General features: G+C 36.3%; 1 protein-coding gene across 3 annotated transcripts in view; it reads right to left on the reverse strand.

Annotated features, from left to right (window-relative positions):
• Window positions 1-7,861: 7,861 nt before the first annotated feature.
• The window catches only part of rtn4a (reticulon 4a), a 31,120-nt gene continuing 19,286 nt past the window's right edge, over window positions 7,862-19,695 (reverse strand). For all 3 annotated transcript variants that reach the window (XM_056459409.1, XM_056459410.1, XM_056459411.1), the window contains exons 3-7: window positions 18,407-18,545; window positions 12,608-12,677; window positions 12,086-12,132; window positions 11,871-11,929; window positions 7,862-9,983 (exon numbers count right to left, since the gene is read on the reverse strand). In XM_056459409.1, coding sequence (XP_056315384.1) covers window positions 9,941-9,983; window positions 11,871-11,929; window positions 12,086-12,132; window positions 12,608-12,677; window positions 18,407-18,545 — 358 coding nt within the window. In that variant the 3' untranslated portion in view covers window positions 7,862-9,940. The remainder of the gene's footprint in view (window positions 9,984-11,870; window positions 11,930-12,085; window positions 12,133-12,607; window positions 12,678-18,406; window positions 18,546-19,695) is intronic.

A 19,695-nucleotide genomic window follows, 5' to 3' on the forward strand; every position in this document is an offset into this window, starting at 1 on the left:
TTTCTTTGCGCCTGTCTGAAGCCCACACATCCAGAGAGCAGTAATGTGATGGTACAGGCTTGTTCTTACACTTATTACACGAAGAAACCCTTTTTTTTAAGCAAGTGTGAGCCAAGACCAAAACAAGTAGCTAAATCTGGAGATTGTGGTTACTGAAGCCGGTGACACAAATTGGTTTAATTTACTAGCTTTTGACACCGTTATTACAAGAATTGCGAGTCAGTGACATGACTGATCTGAAAGCTTCATAGTTTTGCAGTCGTATGCTCTGAGTGTGTGTTTGCGTGTTGTTTGGGGAGGTTGCTTTGGCTGCTGTCTGTATTCGTTCTTATCATATTTGGAGAGACGCTAACCGGCTCTGACAGGGGCACGTACGAGGGGTCTGTAAGGTCCCGTATTTGGAAAAGCACTATGGAAAAATTATTCACCATCATTCTGACAATTCTCTGTCAAAATCATATTTGACAGCCCATCGCTCGCATCCTATTTTTGTCTCTGTTTTGGCTTATTTCCATTATTTTTCCCCCAAGGTCATAAAAAAATTACTGCAACTCTTTGTACTATGGCATCTCCAAAACTCGAATTGCTCATCTTCAATTAGTACAGAATTAGATTTAAAAAAAGAGTCCACATCACTCCACACCTAAAGTCATTCCACTGGCTGCCTGTTCAGTTTAGAATACATTTTAAAGTACTATTATTTTTTTAAATCTCTTCACTGTCAATCTGAACTGCTGCATCACCTCACCCCCATGAGAAGTCTAAAATCTTGTGGCCAAAACCTTCACCCCAGACTGAAGCGCATATCGATAATCTTAAGAGATGTCATTTATATTGCTTTTATTGTCTCTATTCTCTTATACACTCATGTCCCATTTCAGAAGTCTTAGTTACATACATTTACACTGTAATTTTGCTCTTAAAAACTTTACATTGAGCAAAAACAACTACTTCTTCTATGGATTATAAATTTGAGTGCCACCCTGAAGTGGCATAAAGTGTGTTTACTTGTACCTTTTGCTAATTCATCATGTTTTATTGTGAAATTTGCCTGATATGTTTGTAATTTGAGGTTTACACTTAAAAAATAGGTTCCCAGAAACAAGTTACTACACTCACCGGACACTTTATTAATTCAATTCAATTCATCTTTATTTGTGTAGCGCTTTTACAATGTAGTTACACGGATTGTAGTAGCAGATTCAGGTTGGACCTCCTTTTGTCATCAAAACGGCCTTAATCCATCGCAACATGGATTCAACAAGGTACTGGAACTATTCCTCAGAGATTTTGGTCCATATTGACATGATAGCATCATGCAGTTGCTGCAGATTTGTCAGCTGAACATCCATGATGCAAATATCCCATTCCACCACATCCCAAAGGGGATCCATTGGATTGAGATATGGTGACTGTGGAGGCCATTTGAGTACAGTGAACTCATTGTCATGTTCAAGAAACCAGTCTGAGATGAATCGCGCTTTATGACATGGCCTGTTATCCTGCTGGAAGTAGCCATCAGAAGATGGGTACCCAGTGGTCATAAAGGTGTGGACATGGTCAGCAACAATACTCAGGTAGGCTGGGGTGTTGACATGATGCTCAATTGGTAATTGGTACTAATGGGCCCAAAGTAAGCCAAGAAAATATCCACACCAGCCTGAACTGTTGATACAAGGCAGGATGGATCCATGCTTTCATGTTGTTGATGCCAAATTCTGACCCTACCATTGGAATGTCGCAGCAGAAATCGAGACTCATCAGATTAGACAACGTTTTTTGGTGAGCCTTTGTACCCTCAGTTTCCTGTTCTTAGCTGACAGGAGTGGCACCCGCTGCTGTAGCCCATCTGCCTCAAGGTTTGACGTGTTGTGCGTTCAGAGATGCTTTTCTGCATACCTCGATTGTAACAAGTGGTTATTTGAGTTACTGTTGCCTTTCTATCAGCTCAAACCAGTCTGGCCATTCTCTTCTGATCTCTGGCATCAACAAGGCATGTGCGCCCACAGAACTGCTTAACGAATAACTGTAAAAACTACTCCAACAATGTTCCTTTGTAGAGGCGATGATGCATTCGTTGTTTTTGGGAGACGCATTTAGAATGACCTACCAGTGGGGGTCAGAATGGCCCCCAGGCTATTTTAAAGTCACTTTTAAAACCAACTTGTTTACACTGGCCTATTAGTAATTTTATTTAGCCTGTTTTTAATGCCTTACCTAATTTATTTTATTATGTTACAAAACACTTTGGTCGGTCTTGTGACTATTTTAAATGTAAAGAAGTAGTGCAGTCAGTTGATTAATATATACATAGATATGGTGGGTACGGAAAGTATTCAGACCCTTATATGTTTTACTCTTTGTTATATTGCAGCCATTTGCTGAAATCATTTTCATTTAATTTGTTTTCCTCATTAATGTTCACACAGCACCCCTTATTGACAGAAAAACTCAGAATTGTTGACATTTTTGCGGATTTATTAAAACATTTTTTTTTTAAAAACTGAAATATCACATGCTCGTAAGTATTCAGAGCCTTTGCTCAGTATTTAGTAGAAGCCCCCTTTTGACTTCATACAGCCACGAGTCTTTTTGAGAAAGATGCAACAAGTTTTTCACACCTGGATTTGGAGATCCTCTGCCATTCCTCCTTGCAGATCCTCTCCAGTTCTGACAGGTTGTATGGTGAATATTGGTAAACAGCCATTTTTAGGTCTCTAGAGATGCTCAATTGGGTTTAGTTCAGGGCTCTGGCTGGGCCATTCAAGAACAATCAGAGTTTTTGTGAAATCGCTCCATTATTTCAGCTGTGTGCTTAGGGTCATTGTCTTGTTGGAAGGTAAACCTTCGGCCTGTTTGAGGTCCTGAGCACTCTGGAAAACATTTTCATCTGATAACCCTGTACTTGGCTGCATTCGACTTTCCCTCGTCCTGTCTCTGCAGCTGAAAAACACCCCAACAGCATGATGCATGCCACCACCATGCTTCACGGTTGGGACTTTATTGGACAGGTGATGAGCAGTGCCTGGTTTTCTCCAAACATACCACTTAGAATTAAGGCCAGAAAGTTCTATCGTGGTCTCATCATCAATACGGGGTGCTGTGTGTAGAGTAAAAAATTGAAGGAGGCCTGAATACTTTCCATACCAACTGTATATTGCAAATATATGACTGTTCTTGAATGGCCCAGCCAGAGCCCTGACTTAAACCCAATTGAGCATCTTAAGAGAAACCTAAAAATGGCTCTCCACCAATGTTTACTATCCAACCTGACTGAACTGGAGAGGATCTGCAAGCAGAAATGGCAGAGGATCCCCAAATCCAGGTGTGAAAAACTTTCCCAAAAAGACTCTGTAATATGTCTGTATAAGATCAAACTAATTACTAACTAATTACAAACTGATTACAAACATTTATTAAATACTGAGCAAAGGGTCTGAATACTTAGGACCATGTGATATTTCAGTTTTTCTTTAATAATAAATCTGCAAAAAAAACACTGGGAAAGTCAGAATACAAGCTTATGTCCCATTTTTATTTGTGCCACACGAGCGTTCTTCTTTAGCCCTCCTGTTATTTCTCATTTGATGTAACTTTCTAATTCATCCCTGAGTAAATGACAATCGTAATGCGAACGGAATGAAGAGCGGGCATGAGGCGTGTGCCGATGAGAGGAAAGCGGCCCTCCATGCAGCAAATTATCTTCCCAGCACGGAAACATCTGTGCTCAGTCGAGACGAGGGAAAAACAAGGCTTACCTCTCCTCTGCTCTCCTGCCCCCTAAAAAAGCCCAGCAATCAATAGAAAGTTCATTTCAGAAAGGCGGTGTGGTAATCTGTTTGGCTGCACGCGCACCTGTCCCTAATGATCTTTCCCGCACAACAGGATGACCTAATCTTCATTCAAATGAATCGCTGCACAACACGGACGATACTTTATCACTACCTCTCTCTCTCTCTCTCTCTCACTTTTAGAGACAGAGCATATAGAAACAGGTGATAAATAATTATATGAAGGTATGATCTCATATAGCCCCCCCCCCCCCCCCCCCCCACACACACACACTTTTAAATGGTCCGCTACGCCCCTGCGTACAAGAACAATTCAAAACTAATGTCATTACTTATTATAAAGTTATTACTTTATTATTATTTGAAACGATCACTAAACAGTTTTAGAAATTAAAAATATTAGCTTAAATGTCATCTTTGTCAGGTCAATTTGCAGGGGTGGAGAAAACACTCTTTCTCTATAGATATTTTTTTCTGTAGATTAATTTTTTTTGTTTTGTTTTTTGTAAATAAGCTGCATGCTAAAAATATATTTTAACCTTTATCTTCTTAATGTCAAAATAAATACAATAAATTCACAAATAAAAAATTTTTTAAAAAGTTCACAAACTAAATTTACAGTTTATTAGCCATATTTGGGATCAGATTTACATGTTCAGTACTGAAGGAACGTTCCACTATTCATGAGGGCCCCGGTTCTGAAAAGTAGTAATATCGTTAAAAATCTTAATGGTTATACAGATTGACAACATATGATAGAACATTTATATTAAAAAAAGCTATTGGCTTCTTGGCATTGGTCGGGGCACCCTAATTCATCGCTTTTTGGTTAAGTCCACACCTGTGTCTATGGACAACCATGACCACTTTTTTCTCCAAATGAAAGTAGAAAAGGGGCGGGATCTCTGACACTGCATTGCTTATACAGTTGCACTGATTGGCTACTAGTAAATTGATAAATCAAACTAAGTTTCTTCACTTCTTTTCTGGACAAACAACTGTATATTTAAAAAAAACTGCAGTCCAAGTTGAATGAATTGAAGCCTAGTTCACACAACAGGATTTTAAGCCTGATTTGAGCCCGATTTGGAAGTTAACGAGCTCGCCGACAGATCGGGCTGTGATCGGGAAGAAATCTGCGGGTGCACGGCGCTCGCCAGTCTTCACGACACCTCGTAGACGGAAATCCAATATCTAGCATGCTGAATAATCCAGAGCAGTCCCAACTCGACCCCACGTGCGGTCAGATGTAGTGACGAGCTGCAGCCAATGAGAGAGCATATCAGCTTGAGGTGAATGGCCATGTGCTCAGGAGATCATCAGAAACGTCTGTGATTGGCCAGAATGGGCATCGAGGCACTTGCTTCATTTTGTGTTAACACTGACACGAGAGTAGGCTATATTAAAAGGGGAACTATCATTCTGTAACTATTAGAATTACCATACTGCTCATTCTGACGTCATATTTGACGATATGACATTCTCACGTCATATTTACATTCAAAGCTTCTTTTGATATAGTAAAATTAAGCTCTGAATGTCTGTCATCATATTTGATGACACCATTACCCTGAAAAATATTATCTTTTTTGGTAATACAGCCTATAAATATGTAGTTAAGATGCTAGAACACAAAGGTCTGGGCCTCGCTTTCATTTTCACTTTCAAACAGGAGCTATTTCCTGGCACAGGATCTGCTGTTTTGAAAGATATATCTGAAGTAAATTTATGTTTTTGCTATCAGAAAGTTATGTTTATGTTAGCAGGAAGTTGCTAGGCAAAAAAAGACATATTTAAAGTCACAGCAAAAAGTAGCAGACATGCATGCAGTCATTCTGACCAATATGGTAATTAAAGGTAGAAATGCTCAGTTCTTTACTGTTTTGTAATTTAAAAAATAACAATGTTAGAAAGAAATACACAGATATTTAGGAAACGTCAAGGTGTTATAGATATGTTAGTTTTTATTTCAGAGTTATTCAATTACAAAAATTAAAAACTCTCTGTGTATCAATCCACTCGAGCCTTGCAGATGAGCGATTGATCCGCTGATGCATCAGCTGATTGACGATGTTTTTAAATGCTTCCTTGAAACGCTGTCAGTGATGTAATCAGCACACAAGCAGTGTTCAGCTTTTTCTGACGACTCCTCCCTCAACATTTCATTGGCTGTGCTTTGGTAGATGGACTGAGCTGTAGGGGAACTAGTCAGCCTGATCTCACGAGAAAATGTAAGTATTTTACGTTTTGTCAGTTTAGCAGCTAATTCGTACGAATTCGTACGATTTTAAAAAGGAGGCGTGGCACCTAACCCCACCCCTAAACCCAACCGTCATTGGCGGATGAGCAAATCCTACTAATTTGTATGAATTAGATCGTACGAATTCGTACGAATTAATCACTAAATCAAAAAGTTACGAATTGCTGTGAGATTGTGTTGGGGAACTAGTAGTAGTCAGATCTTGTAGTGTCACCCCCCTCTTGTGGATCATTTACGTAGTGTCGTGTAGTGTGAACACCACAGCGATTAAAAGACACAAAATCAAGTCATGTAGTGTGAACAGCACAGCGATCTGCCGATGTTTAAAATCCTGTAGTGTGAACTAGGCATAAGCAGACCTGGCAAATCTGCTTAAAAGCTGTTGTTGTTTTTTTTGGAGTTGAAAAAATGAATGAGAGAAACGAAATAAGAGTGGAAAACGAACGCTTAAATTGATGGCAGTGGGGGGCTTCTAGCAGTTTCCCTGAACAGGCATAAATTGGTGTCCTGTCCCTTTCACATACAGGGTTAGATGGAAGACAATGTAAACATTAAATCTGTGTGTCTGCGTGTGGCAAACCTTTCATAAATAGTAATAAAACATCTACAATTTTAAGGCTTGTTTTTCTTTCAAATGTAAAAAGGAAGTTTTATATTGATACTTCCCTCATAGGCAGAACAATCACTTTAATATCCATATGTTTAATCAGTAAATCATATTATGAAGTGATTGTACTCAGCATAAGTATCAATGAAAAAGTGATCCTTTTAAACATGCATAGAAGACTATCAGAGTGCAGCCCCAAAATTCTGTCAGTTTGAATCATTCTGACATATATTTTTCTATTATTTAATCTTTTTAATTTGCCACTATCCTTCAAACTAATAAGTACAAGTCAGAACAAGTAGGCAGTTACAGTTACATCTATGTCAGGTATGCAGAAGAGCATCTCTGAATGCACATGTCAAACCTTGAGGCGGATGGGCTACAGCAGCAGAAGACCACACCGGTTGCCACTCCTGTCAGCAGGACAGGAAACTGAGGCTACAATTCACACAGGGTCAACAAAATTGGACAATAGAAGATTGGAAAAACGTTGCCTGGTCTGATGAGTCTCAATTTCTGCTGCGACATTCGGATGATAGGGTCAGAATTTGGCATCAACAACATGAAGGCATGGATCCATCCTGCCTTGTATCAACAGTTCAGGCTGGTGGTGTAATGGTGGGGGGGATATTTTCTTGGCACACTTTGGGCCCATTAGTACCAATTGAGCATCATGTCAACACCACAGCCTACCTGAGTTTTGTTGCTGACCGTGTCCATCCCTTTATCACCACAGTGTACCCATCTTACATCAGGATTGCACCATGTCAAAGCGCAAATCATCTCAGACTGGTATCTTGAACATGACAATGAGTTCACTGTACTCAAATGGCCTCCACAGTCACCAGAACTCAATCCAGTAGAGCACCTTTGGGATGTGGTGGAAGGGGAGAATCGAATCATGGATGTGCAGCCAACAAATCTACGGCAACTGCGAGATGATGTCATGTCAATACAGACCAAAATCTCTGAGAAACATTTCCAGTACCTTGTTGAATCTATGCCATGAAGAATTAAGGCAGTTCTGAAGGCAAGGTGTACCTAATAAAGTGGCCGGTGAGTATATAATACTTATTTATCTGGGTTTAATGCATTTAGACATTACCAAAAATAATATATATATATATATATATATATATATATATATATATATATATATATATAAATAAATAAATAAATAAATAAAAGGCAAACTGGCATGAATAATTTGAAATACTTTTAATATGATTGTAGTTCAACCTTGTGAAGCTCCAGCATTATCTCCAGGTAAAAGCTCAATTAACATGTTGTAGAGAGAAAAGTAAGCTAATTAATAAGATTTTGACAAAGCACCAAATTTATCTGACTGTTCCACTCAATTATAAGGATACAAAACCACCGGATTTTAATTCAAGGATAAGGATCAAGTAACAATTTACTCTTCATGCAAGCCAAAACACAATAACAGAAGCTTTTGTGCCAATGAATGAACAGTTTAAACTGAAAATTTCATACCTTATACTGTTCTTTTCTTCAGCATGTTTAAGATTTAAAACACATTCAGTATTTCATAAATGTCAGGCATACAGTGCTCAACATACAGGAGTACACCCCTCACAAATGTCTCATTTAAATTAATGTTCAATAGGAAGCTTTACATTACATTTGTGCATATATATTAGTTTAGTCACTACTGAAACCAAATCTGGAGCTAATTTAACAAAATAACTTATGATAACGGTCCAAAATTGGAAAATATATCTTTTAAAAAATTTATAAAAAAGAAGAAAAAAAAAAAAAAAAAAAGAAAAATTCAAGAGAAACAAAAAAATCAATTATAAAATTGTTGACATTTTCCTTCATTCATTTTCTTTTTAGCTTAGTCCATTTATTAATCAGGGATCACCACAGCGGAATGAATCGCCAACTTATCCTGCATGTTTTACGCAGCAGATGCCCTTCAAGCTGCAACCCATCTCTGGGAAAATTGTTGACATTTTGTAGTTTGTAATTTTATTTTCCAATATTTCCCATGTATTTAAATGTATTACCTATCTATTTCTAAAGATGTTCTGAGACTAAAATATTATTTTAATAAATATATAACCTTTTTATAAATCTATTTTGTTCAAACACACTAAAATATATGACCTATATTCACTGAGAAATGAATAAAAATGTTTATTATTTAAAATGGGATTTACTCATGCTGAGCACTGTACATCTGACATTTAAAGTTAACAAATCAGATGAAGTTCCATGCAGGACCGCCAGATGGCGCCAAAATCCAAAAATTACCATCACAAACCAGCAAATCAAGCACAAAATCTAATAGTATGTCTAACAAGCTTTATTGGTACTTTATTGGCTTATTTTTCACAATGCATTCACAGACAGTCCTCAGCATACTTTCATCAAAACTGAATAATCATTTACAAATGACCTGCATGAAGAAACAGTGCTTGAAGTTTGCGACTTTTTTTTTTTTTTATTTATTTAAGAGCGTGCGCCGTTTCAGGTATTCGATCCACGATGGAGACGGCCATTTCTGCAAACATGTTGTCGGTTTTGACACGACAGGAAGGTGACAGGCCAACACAGCATACTTTATAGATTACTTATTTTTAGTTGTTTTTCACTAACGGCTAAAAACAGTGGGTGCAATACGCCATAACAGATCCCTTTGAAGACGAGTGTGAAATAAAAACTGCTCTTAAACTCTGCTACAGAAGACTAGAAGCCTCTTCACCTCTAACACAATTTAATTGCATCAATTTTAACACAGTTACACCACAACACCGCTGTGTTCTATCACTCCAAGTACAAACGAAAAAGGGAAAAATAGCTAAAAACAAAAAGACTTGTTGAGAAGGAACTTCGCAACCAAAAACAATTCACTCCCTTTAATCATACTGAAATGAATCAAAATGGCCTTCAAACAAGACAACGCTTCACTGACCCAATAGTAAACAAACAAAAAACCAAATAACCTCATTCATTCCTGCTTTCGTGGACTTCAGTTCCTCGGACTACATTCTGTAATGGTGTTAAATAGCTGCTTTAAACGTGGAGGTCTAGATCTAGTGTGAAAGACGAGTCTGCTTTTGTGTGAGAAACTGATAGAGGTTTAAAAAAAGTTTCATACTCAGTTATGCTAACGTTGGGGGAGGGGGAAGGGGTGGGGGGTAAAGTTTACATTGCATCGTCTAAGGCCTTTTTTCCAAACCAAACACGAATCTGTCCATCTTCTCTTGTTCCACCATCACGTCTCGTGCACAGAAATAACACACAATCCAACTTGCTTCATTCAGTCTTTGGCTTCGCTCCGGGAATCTTGGCCTGGATCCTGTTAATGACACGTAAACAATGATTATTTTAGTGCAAACGGATTCTGTTTGATGATAAATATATTAAAGTAACGGTCCATTTTACACTGAACTAAATATAGCATGTCTAAAATACTGCTCATTAATAAATGACTAAAGAGTTTAGCAACAAGTCTTTCACTTTGCTTAAAACAAAATACTGCATGCGCATTTTGGGCCCCATCATACACCAGGCGCAATAAGGTGCAAAACATGTATGGTGTGATTTGTTGCTATTTTTAGACCAGCGCAACTGTAATTTTCACATTTTGTGTCACTTTGTGGACTTATGAGTTTGCTAGTCTAAAAAGGAGGTATGTTAAGGTGCGTTGCTATTTTTATTTATTTTTTTTTTATAAAACAATGTCTTACTAAAAGAGCTCAAATAAAATACACCACGCAGACACACACACACACAAAAAAAAACAATGTGCGAGTGTGGAAGATTGTGTCCTTTTAAAATGACATGGGTATATCTAATAGCTAATAGTAACACGTGTTAGCTACCTCTTGGCAAATAAAGTTTCCACAAGATCATTATTAAATGAATGAAACATTGTTTAAAACAAAAAACTGCATACGCATACATTGTTAATATAAAATAGTTAAAGGGAATAAGGACTAGTCTAAAATAAATGAGACAAAATAATGTCTTACTAAAAAGCAAAAGTAAAATGCATGACGCAGAGGCAAAAAAAATGTGCGAGTGTGCGAGATTGTTTCCATTTAAAATGACACCGGTATATCTAATAGCTCATAGTAACACATGTTAGCTACCTCTTGGCAAATAAAGTTTCCTCAAGATCATCATTAAATGAATAAAACCTTGTTTAAAACAAAAAACTGCATACGCATACATTGTTTATATAAAACGGTTTAAAAACTGAAGGACTAGCCTAAGGGCGTACTCACACTATGCATTTCCCTACACTATGCTATTTCCGTTTCGTATGTGTTTATTAATCATTCTTACTGTTCAATGAACAAACTGTCGTAGATTATTAAAGACGCAAATAAATGTTTGAGCGTCAAAAATTGGCTGATCTGTTTGGCAAAATACTTGACTGTCACTGCATCCCAAACGACTAAAACGATATAAAGAAATGTCCACTGTGCTGAGAGAGAGCGCTTCTTACTGAACAGTGCGTCAACGATGACGTAATCATGCTCAGGCACGAATGCAATGCGAGTGCGGGTCGTCGGGGTAGACGGGAGGGGGGACAAGCATGCTTCGGCCCGGTTCAAGGCAACTGTTTGAATGGGGTAAAGTGTAACAGTCAATATGGTGGATGAAGCCCCACCTTCTAGTACAAGAGCCAATCAGTGATCGATATACATTGACAATTCTCTGGGGGAGGGGCTTGAACCAGACGTGAGTTTCTGCAGATTTTGTGTGATTAGGATGTTTAGAAATGAAATGAAAGAGTCAGTTGTTGTTTCATTTTATTGGTGATTCCTAATAGAAAATTTTATCTTAAGCTTAGCAAGCAATTGTGGATAATTTGATGTTTCCCCATTTAAACATACTGCTACCATACGATAGATGTTTCAAAAATGGCCGAAGAGTTAAATGACTTTGGTTACGATGGCAGATTTATTTAGAACTGATCAAAACTGACTTATGTGATTTTATTGTACACCTTCCAGCCAATCAGAATCAAAAAACAGAGCATAGAATAATTGGGCCATTGAATTATAAATAAATAAAGAAGAATAAAAATGCAAATCGGAGGTATTGATGTGGCCACGATGTGCAGAGTGTATTTATATATTTCTGGTCTGCAATGTTTTTTGTCATTTAACTAATATTTTAACTGCATTATAGATGAGAACGCCAGTCACATATTTCAGCAAGCAAATAGACTTACTTTCCAACAACATCTTTGAATTGCTTGTTCACCAGTCCGTAATAATGGTCAATTTGTGCCTGTATTTGGAATAAGGAAGAGTAATTGCATCATTATTATGGATTTATTATGCCGTTTATTGACACTGAAAATTCCTATAAATACTTAAGCACAACAGCTGCTAGAGCCAGAAGTTATCACTGCGTACACATGCAAAAGAGACAGAGCAAACCTACCTGATGCTTTTCATAGATCACCGGGCAACTGAAAGCACCAATGAAACCTAAAGGAAAATTGAAATTGAAGTCATGTTGTTACATGCAGAATAGTAATGTAAAGAAATAAAAAGCAAAATAAGATAATTAAAATTAAAATATGAAATTAAAAAATATATATATTAAATTAAATAATAAAAAAAGTAAGAAAATATTAAATGTTAAATAATACTTAAAATTCAATAAGAATAAACACATCAAATATGAAGAATTAATTTATAAATTAAAATAAAATAAAAAAAGATAGACAATGTAAACTAAAATATTAAATTAGAAGATATATTTTAAATTAAAGTTGTAAATTAAAATAAATGGAAAACATAATATAAAAAATATATTTTAAATTTAAAAATTAACAAAAAATAAAATGAATTAAATGATAAATTGCGATACAAAAACTATAGCAAATATATTTATCGAATAATAAATAATAAAATATCAAATGTAATGAATTAAATCATAATAATCACAAAATGGACATACCCAAAATAATAAGAGTGAGACCATTGAACAAGGCACCAACATATGTCAGGATCCACATTAAAACAGCAAACTGTAAGAAAAGAGTAAAGCATGTAAAAGAAAAAATTATATATGAATATCATTATTCTTTTTACACTTCAAAATGAAATTTACATAGGGATATTAATAAAAGATATTTAAAACAAATCATGTTATGTTGAACTTGCCATTCATAAGGTCTCCAAAAAATATCTATCTATTAAAAAAAATGTTTAGCATTTTAGCATCAGTTTCGGTGCCAAATATTTATTTTATTGATTTATCATTATTTTTAACAACTCAATTTAATGAACAAGGAAATGAGTTCAAAAGTTACCCGATTCCTCTTTATATTAAAACATGGAACTATTTAGTTTAATTTGTAATGGATTGAATTCAAACTAAGCCAAGTTATTATTAAAGATTTAATTCAAACTAAGTCATTGTTATAATATTACCATCACCACCGCTGCTGCTACTACTGCTACTTTAATAATATAAAACAAATGACTACTTTTAATAATATCTAAAACGCTACTAATTTATAGAAGAACATTCTTTAGTCAGTGAAGCCAAACAGAACTTTTATTCTGAAGGGTTGTCGAAAACGCTCACGTTTCTGACTGTACATGACACACAAATAGTTTCTGTTGTAAAACTACTCTAAAGGCAGTCACAAACTCTTAAGAAAATCACATGTTTAAATCTTCATATAGTGTAATATTATTACTTCTACGAAAATATTACTATTTTATTAGTAGTATGTTGTTTAGTCACAGTTAAGGATTGTCAAAAATGCTCACGTTTCTGATTGTACACGATAAAACCATTATTTTTGGTTGTTCTGTTGTGGTTTAATATGGAGATATTAGCCCATTATTATTATTATTATTATTATTATTATTATTATTATTATTATCTTCATCATCATCATCATCAAAGTAGTGGTAGTAATAATAATAATAATAATAATAATAATAATAATAATAATAATAATAATAAATTTATAGTAGTTAGTCACAATAAATGTTATAGTTTGCTAGTCAGTTAACAATTGCTACAAATGCTCACGTTTCTGATAGTACATGATAAAACCATTATTTTTGGTTGTTCTGTTGTGGTTTAATATGGAGATATTAGCCCATTATTATTACTATTATTATTATTATTATTATTATTATTATCATCATCATCATCATCATCATCATCAAAGTAGTGGTAGTAATAATAATAATAATAATAAATTTTATAGTAGTTAGTCACAATAAATGTTATAGTTTGCTAGTCAGTTAACGATTGCTACAAATGCTCATGTTTCTGATTGTACATGATATAGCCATAGCTTGTTTAAAATTATTGCTAATATTAAGTTACTTGAAGCAATTTTAGATTTCACATTCAAACTTTCATATAGTATGATAGACATCAAAAATCACAAGTGGTATATAAAAAAATAAAAACTATACAATGCCTTGTGGTTTAATATGCAGACCAAGCTGACCCAACAAATGCCAAAGGCTGTTCAAAACCCGACGGCACATGAACTGTGGCCCGTAACTGGACACATCACTCAATATAGCCGTCTGACCACAGAGAGAATCAATCCGTCCAGCTGTGGAAAACCTCCAGAGCTCTGAAAGGGCAGTGGGGTCTGGCTGTAACTCGATCCACAGCCCATAACCAACCACTCTTCACAGGGCAGTAAATCTCCTTACACGGACGCCTCACTGCATGGGCTTCACTGCCTTTCAGACGTGGGTGAATGCAGCGCCAAGAAAAGCCATCAGGTGCTGATTTAACATTAACGGTAGTGGCGCTTTTCCATTACGACACAAACTTTGCTTAGAACACGGCGACTTCCTCGCATGTCGGACATGTTGACGCGGGATTAAAAAAATCGCTTATTCCAGGATCTGAACACGTATTTAGTGAAACAAGTTGTGCTTATGACCTTTAGTCCTGCAGTTATCAACATATTAATGCCTGCAGGCACAGACTGAAGTTACACCACTATGTTTTTATTCATGTTGTAAATGGTTTTAATTTATATTTTATGTCTAGAATTCAATTTTTACATTGACAGAAATGTATCAGAAGTACACCTATTATACTTTAATTTCAGATATCACCTTTTACAAAGTTCGCAATATCTGTTTGTAAATCGGAAAGGTCTGCAAAGTTTCAAAGTCCAAAGTTCATGGTGAATGGATTTATTGTCTCCCAAAAGAAAGAAACAATTCAGAACTGCCTGGAGTGATCTGTCAGTAAATCTAGTCTCAGTTCATGCACAGACCAACTGTACATGTAAAACAAATCTGTTTGTTTTGACAGCCTTAATCATGGCATTCATTGGCTGCCCATAAACAATATCTATTCTGACCCCGCACTGTAGTTATAGACCTGTGTTAATGTTGCTGACACATTGAGATTGCTCTGTTTTCTGTACTGCAACTAGGGCTGCTCGATCACGGGAAAAATCATAATCACGATTACTTTGGTAATAATTGTAATCAAGATTATTCAAACTGTTACATCACTGTTTACAAGTCCTAAGAAAGACTCCGGAGTAGGGCTGTTCGATTTGGGGAAATAGCTAATTGCGATTTTTGATATTGCGATTTCATTTTGCGATTAAATTTTGTAGTCAAGTTTCAGAATCAGGGTATCTTCCATCCAATCCATATCTGTCTTCAACAAAAAAAAAGGAAAAAAGAAAACAAATAAATAAATAATAATAATAATAATAATAATAATAATAATAATAATAATAATAATTTAAAAAAAAAAAAGATTTTGGCTCGATTTTTTATTTTATTTTTTATTTTGGGTAGGAAAATGAATGAATGACTTCAAAATTCATTATACACATGTAGGCAGTACTGAAACGCCCATTTCCCTCTGATTAGTCAACCAAATCTGAGCTCGTGCCATAGCCCTCAAATCAAGAGCCCTCTGTAGATCAGCACCCAGGCTTTTAATTATATATATATATACACACACACACACACACACACACACACACACACACACACACACATATATACCAAGTTTACATATTGTCATGTGATCAGTTAGCAGGCTTAGATTCATTGCATATGCATAAATTAAATAAAAATGTAAATTTGCAGGATCATTAGACATTTGTCATTAAAATAAGGTCATAGTTCGTCCTTCAGCTGTGCACCTGATGCTGAGCAACGATAGTCATTTCCGAGAAGAACCTAGTTTGCATTATTTCCGAGCAAGGCCTGTATAATAATAATAATAATGATGATGATTATTAATAATAATAATAATAATAATAATAATAATAATAATAATAATAAATGCCTATAGTTCGCTACGAAACATCTTGCTGCTGTGCACTAGATGCTGAGCAAAGACAGTCATTTGCGAGCAGTACCTGGTTTGCTGGACTTTGAAACCAAGATATTCCCATATTACCGACATGATGTTTTTCTTTGATATTAATGCTTCTGAAGCGGTAGACGCTATCATCCCACTCGTTCGCGCTTTTCCTGTTTGTTTGTTTTTTTATTGTGGATGTTCCGCATAGTTCACTTGCGCAATTCTGATTGGGATGAAAGAAAGTGTGCTCAATCAACTGGCTAGTATCATAATATAAGAGACACCCAAAGTTACTGGATATAGTCATATTCTTTAAATTTCCCTACCAATGGTACCAATGTAGATAAGATCCACTTGGACAAAAGCTGAAACCAAAAATGCTTTGTAATAATTATTTGAAAAAACATAATTTAAGAGTTTTAAAACTTAACTTGGATCATACTGATTAAAAGGCCAATAAAATAAGGACATTTTATTGACATCGAATTACCAGCACAGTTGAGCTATATAGCATGCAGCAGGAATTAAAGGCCCCATCACCCTGTAACGGACTTTGCTTTTATGGTCATGAACAGAATATCCACAGAGTGAGATATATTGAGCTATTTTCAACTCCACAGTTGTTGTGTATTTATTTTTTTTTTTTGATTGCATCATACAATTGCCAGTTTGTTGCTATGAAATCAATGGGTTTAACAACGCAGCTCTTCCTGTGTCCGGTGTGAAAGCCAATTCACATCACACAGTGATTACGACTAGAGAGTAAAACCAGTGCACTGAACGCAGTGTGCCGCAGAATAATCTTTCTTGGCTCATAATATTAGGTGTTTGTCTCTTTCGTTCGAAAACAGAGTTTCATTTTCAGCCAATAAATTACAACTGACAAAAACTTGGTGCATCCATTAACAGTTAGGTGTTTGGATTCCAACACAAACTAAGTGGTGACCAATCACAACAGACCTGATCTGTGATCTGACCAAATAGAGAACAGAAGGCTCTCAGAAAGCATAGTTTAGAGAGCCAGACATTTAAACCAATCATTTCGAACACTGAGAAACAGCAGAAGCTTTTGAATTTTTGCAATAGGTAAACCTACAGTAAGAAACATTCAAAAGTAAATAGCCTAATGGGGCACTAAAAATGCAACATTAGTTTAACCTATTCCAAGTTACAGACATTTTAGTACACCACTAAATTTTATTCACCCCAACAGCGAAACTCAACGCATTTAAATGGTACTCTTGATTGAATGGCCAACTCATCAGAGCTGGAATGCTCCCAGCATGGACACACAGGCACTGGAGCAACTACACATTGGAAGCTGCAGTGTATTCCAGCTATTTACTGAGGCTCATTCAACCCTACAGCAAGCCTGGTCATGTGACAGACATCTAAAACAGAGCATCACATGACTGGAATTCCTCAATGCTATATCACAGCTGACGCTTTGACCTCCCCAGCACCTATAAAAAGAGTTACTGTCTGGGAGAGATGCAATGCTTTTGCATTACTTGACAAGCCATGCCAATGAAGCTCTTTTGAACTGAATTGAATTAAAAGAGAGAGAGACAGAGAAAGCGAGAGACAGGTCGGGCCTATTGGCACCATTTCTATCCCATCAGAGCTCAGACCAAATCCCTTCAGCCTAATCAACAAAGACTGCTTTGTGGAGCCGTTCATGACCTGCCCCGAAACACATGACCAAACACCCCAAACCGGACCACCAAAACCTTCCAACAAATACAATTGGAATGGAAATTCAAAGTATTAATAAAAAAAGAAAAACTTTCAGGATGAATAATAATAATAATAATAATAATAATAATAATAATAATAATATTTTTTTTAAAAGCATTCAACTATTATTTTTTTAGTAATAATTATATTTTTTAAATATAATTTTTATTATTAATCATTTTAAATTGTTAACTATTAAAAATATATTAAACTCTACACCCCCCCCCCCCCCCCCCAAATGTAAGGTTTAATACTTGCTGAACAAACGCATTAACCAAAAATAAATAAATATAAAATTAAAAAACATCCAGGCAAGTATGACTTTTTAAAAAAAGATGTCCAAATATTATCCAGATTATAAAATGCATAACGCTGTGCATTTGATAACCCAACATCTCACAGGAATACCATATTTTCATATTGTATACTGTATGTTTTTGGCTAATAAAGGTCTCTTTCAAGCCAAATGTTTCAAGGGGAGAAAAAAAAAAAACTATATTAGATTCAGCATAAACTGTACCACTTACAAAGGCATTATTGTTCACCCGCCTGATGAAAAAGATCAACACAAGCATTTATTTTCCAATCTTCGCCCTGAGAGCAGTTATAGAGCCCCAAATCAAATATAAAAAGCATGAGCAGAAAAGAGCACGAACAGGTTTTCATTTCCTCTGGTCTTCTAGAAAACAAACAAACCTTGAGCGAGTCCACTAGATCCTCCACCAGGAAGAGTCGTCGCAGCTCTTTAATAACAGTGTTGATGTGCACCAAAGTAGAGTCGCTGTACTTGTGAACCATCTCCGCCGGGAGTGCGGTATCCTTATCCAGGTACATCCTGCAAGAAGAGAGACGTTATTCCATGAGGTTGCTTTCTTAATCCATGAATATACTGACCTAAAAATACATCAGACATATACACTAGTGCATTCTAATTTTAAAACTAATACATTTTACTGCAGTTACTCCTGGTGACCACACCTGGTGTCCACCCGTGGAAAATTAGCATTTAAAACGTTAAACACCCCGTTTTAGTTTGGAAATGCTGGTGCTCCATTTAAGGCTGGTTTATACTTCTGCATCGAGGGATCGGCTTAACTTTGCGCGTAGCCATGCATGTATACTTGAGTGCTGTTTGTGTTGCTCTGCAATAACACTTTCGAAACGCTAGCTGGCAGTAGGTTATGTTCCTCTGTAGTTATTTCACTGGCGTTTTGTTTTTTTCTGAATGCTACCTTAAAATGTACAAGTAGCAAAAAATAAATGAACAATTTGCACGTTCAGAGGCGGGAACTGGCGCATATGCAACAAGTTTTATCATAAGGTAAACACAAAATGGTTTCCATCAGGAGCTCCTTCATGGGACTCAACATTTGTAAGCAAATCGCTCCATTAGTCTAGCGGCTCTCAGCCCCACCCACACTCATCACTGCTACCAAGCCGACCAAATCACATAGCTTGCGCTACACATCGTCGTAATGTGTAGTTAAATTTTTAGAGAGGCTTCTCGCGGTCACACATAGCCCTTGCCGTGGCTGACGCCAGACCAGCCTTTAAGTGTAGACCGACTAAAATACAAACTTCGACCAATTTCTGCATCTGCATAAAATATACAAAAATACTCCCTGATACTTCCTTGTTTCGTGAAGCCCCTCTTATAATGACCATTATACAATCAGTAGACCAAGTACGGACACCGGCAAAATATGCAGATCCCTAGTGCAGGTGTGAATGGTCATTTATCTCAGGTTTTAGGGGCTTCACATGTTGCGTCTTTTGCACCCGCGGCTTGCATGCACATCACTCCCAATATGCGCATGAAAGCCACGACATGTTTTCCAGGTGAACCCAGTTGAAAACATTGCAACTTTTCAGAATGCCCCAAACGCACCACGGAATATACACATTTCAATAGACTATTTACTTCTAACACAGAACACAAAACACTGCAGTGTTCCATACACAAAGCTGCAGCAATGTTTTGTTAG

The sequence above is a fragment of the Danio aesculapii genome, chromosome 6 (assembly GCF_903798145.1).
Source record: "Danio aesculapii chromosome 6, fDanAes4.1, whole genome shotgun sequence".
Lineage (NCBI taxonomy): Eukaryota > Metazoa > Chordata > Actinopteri > Cypriniformes > Danionidae > Danio > Danio aesculapii.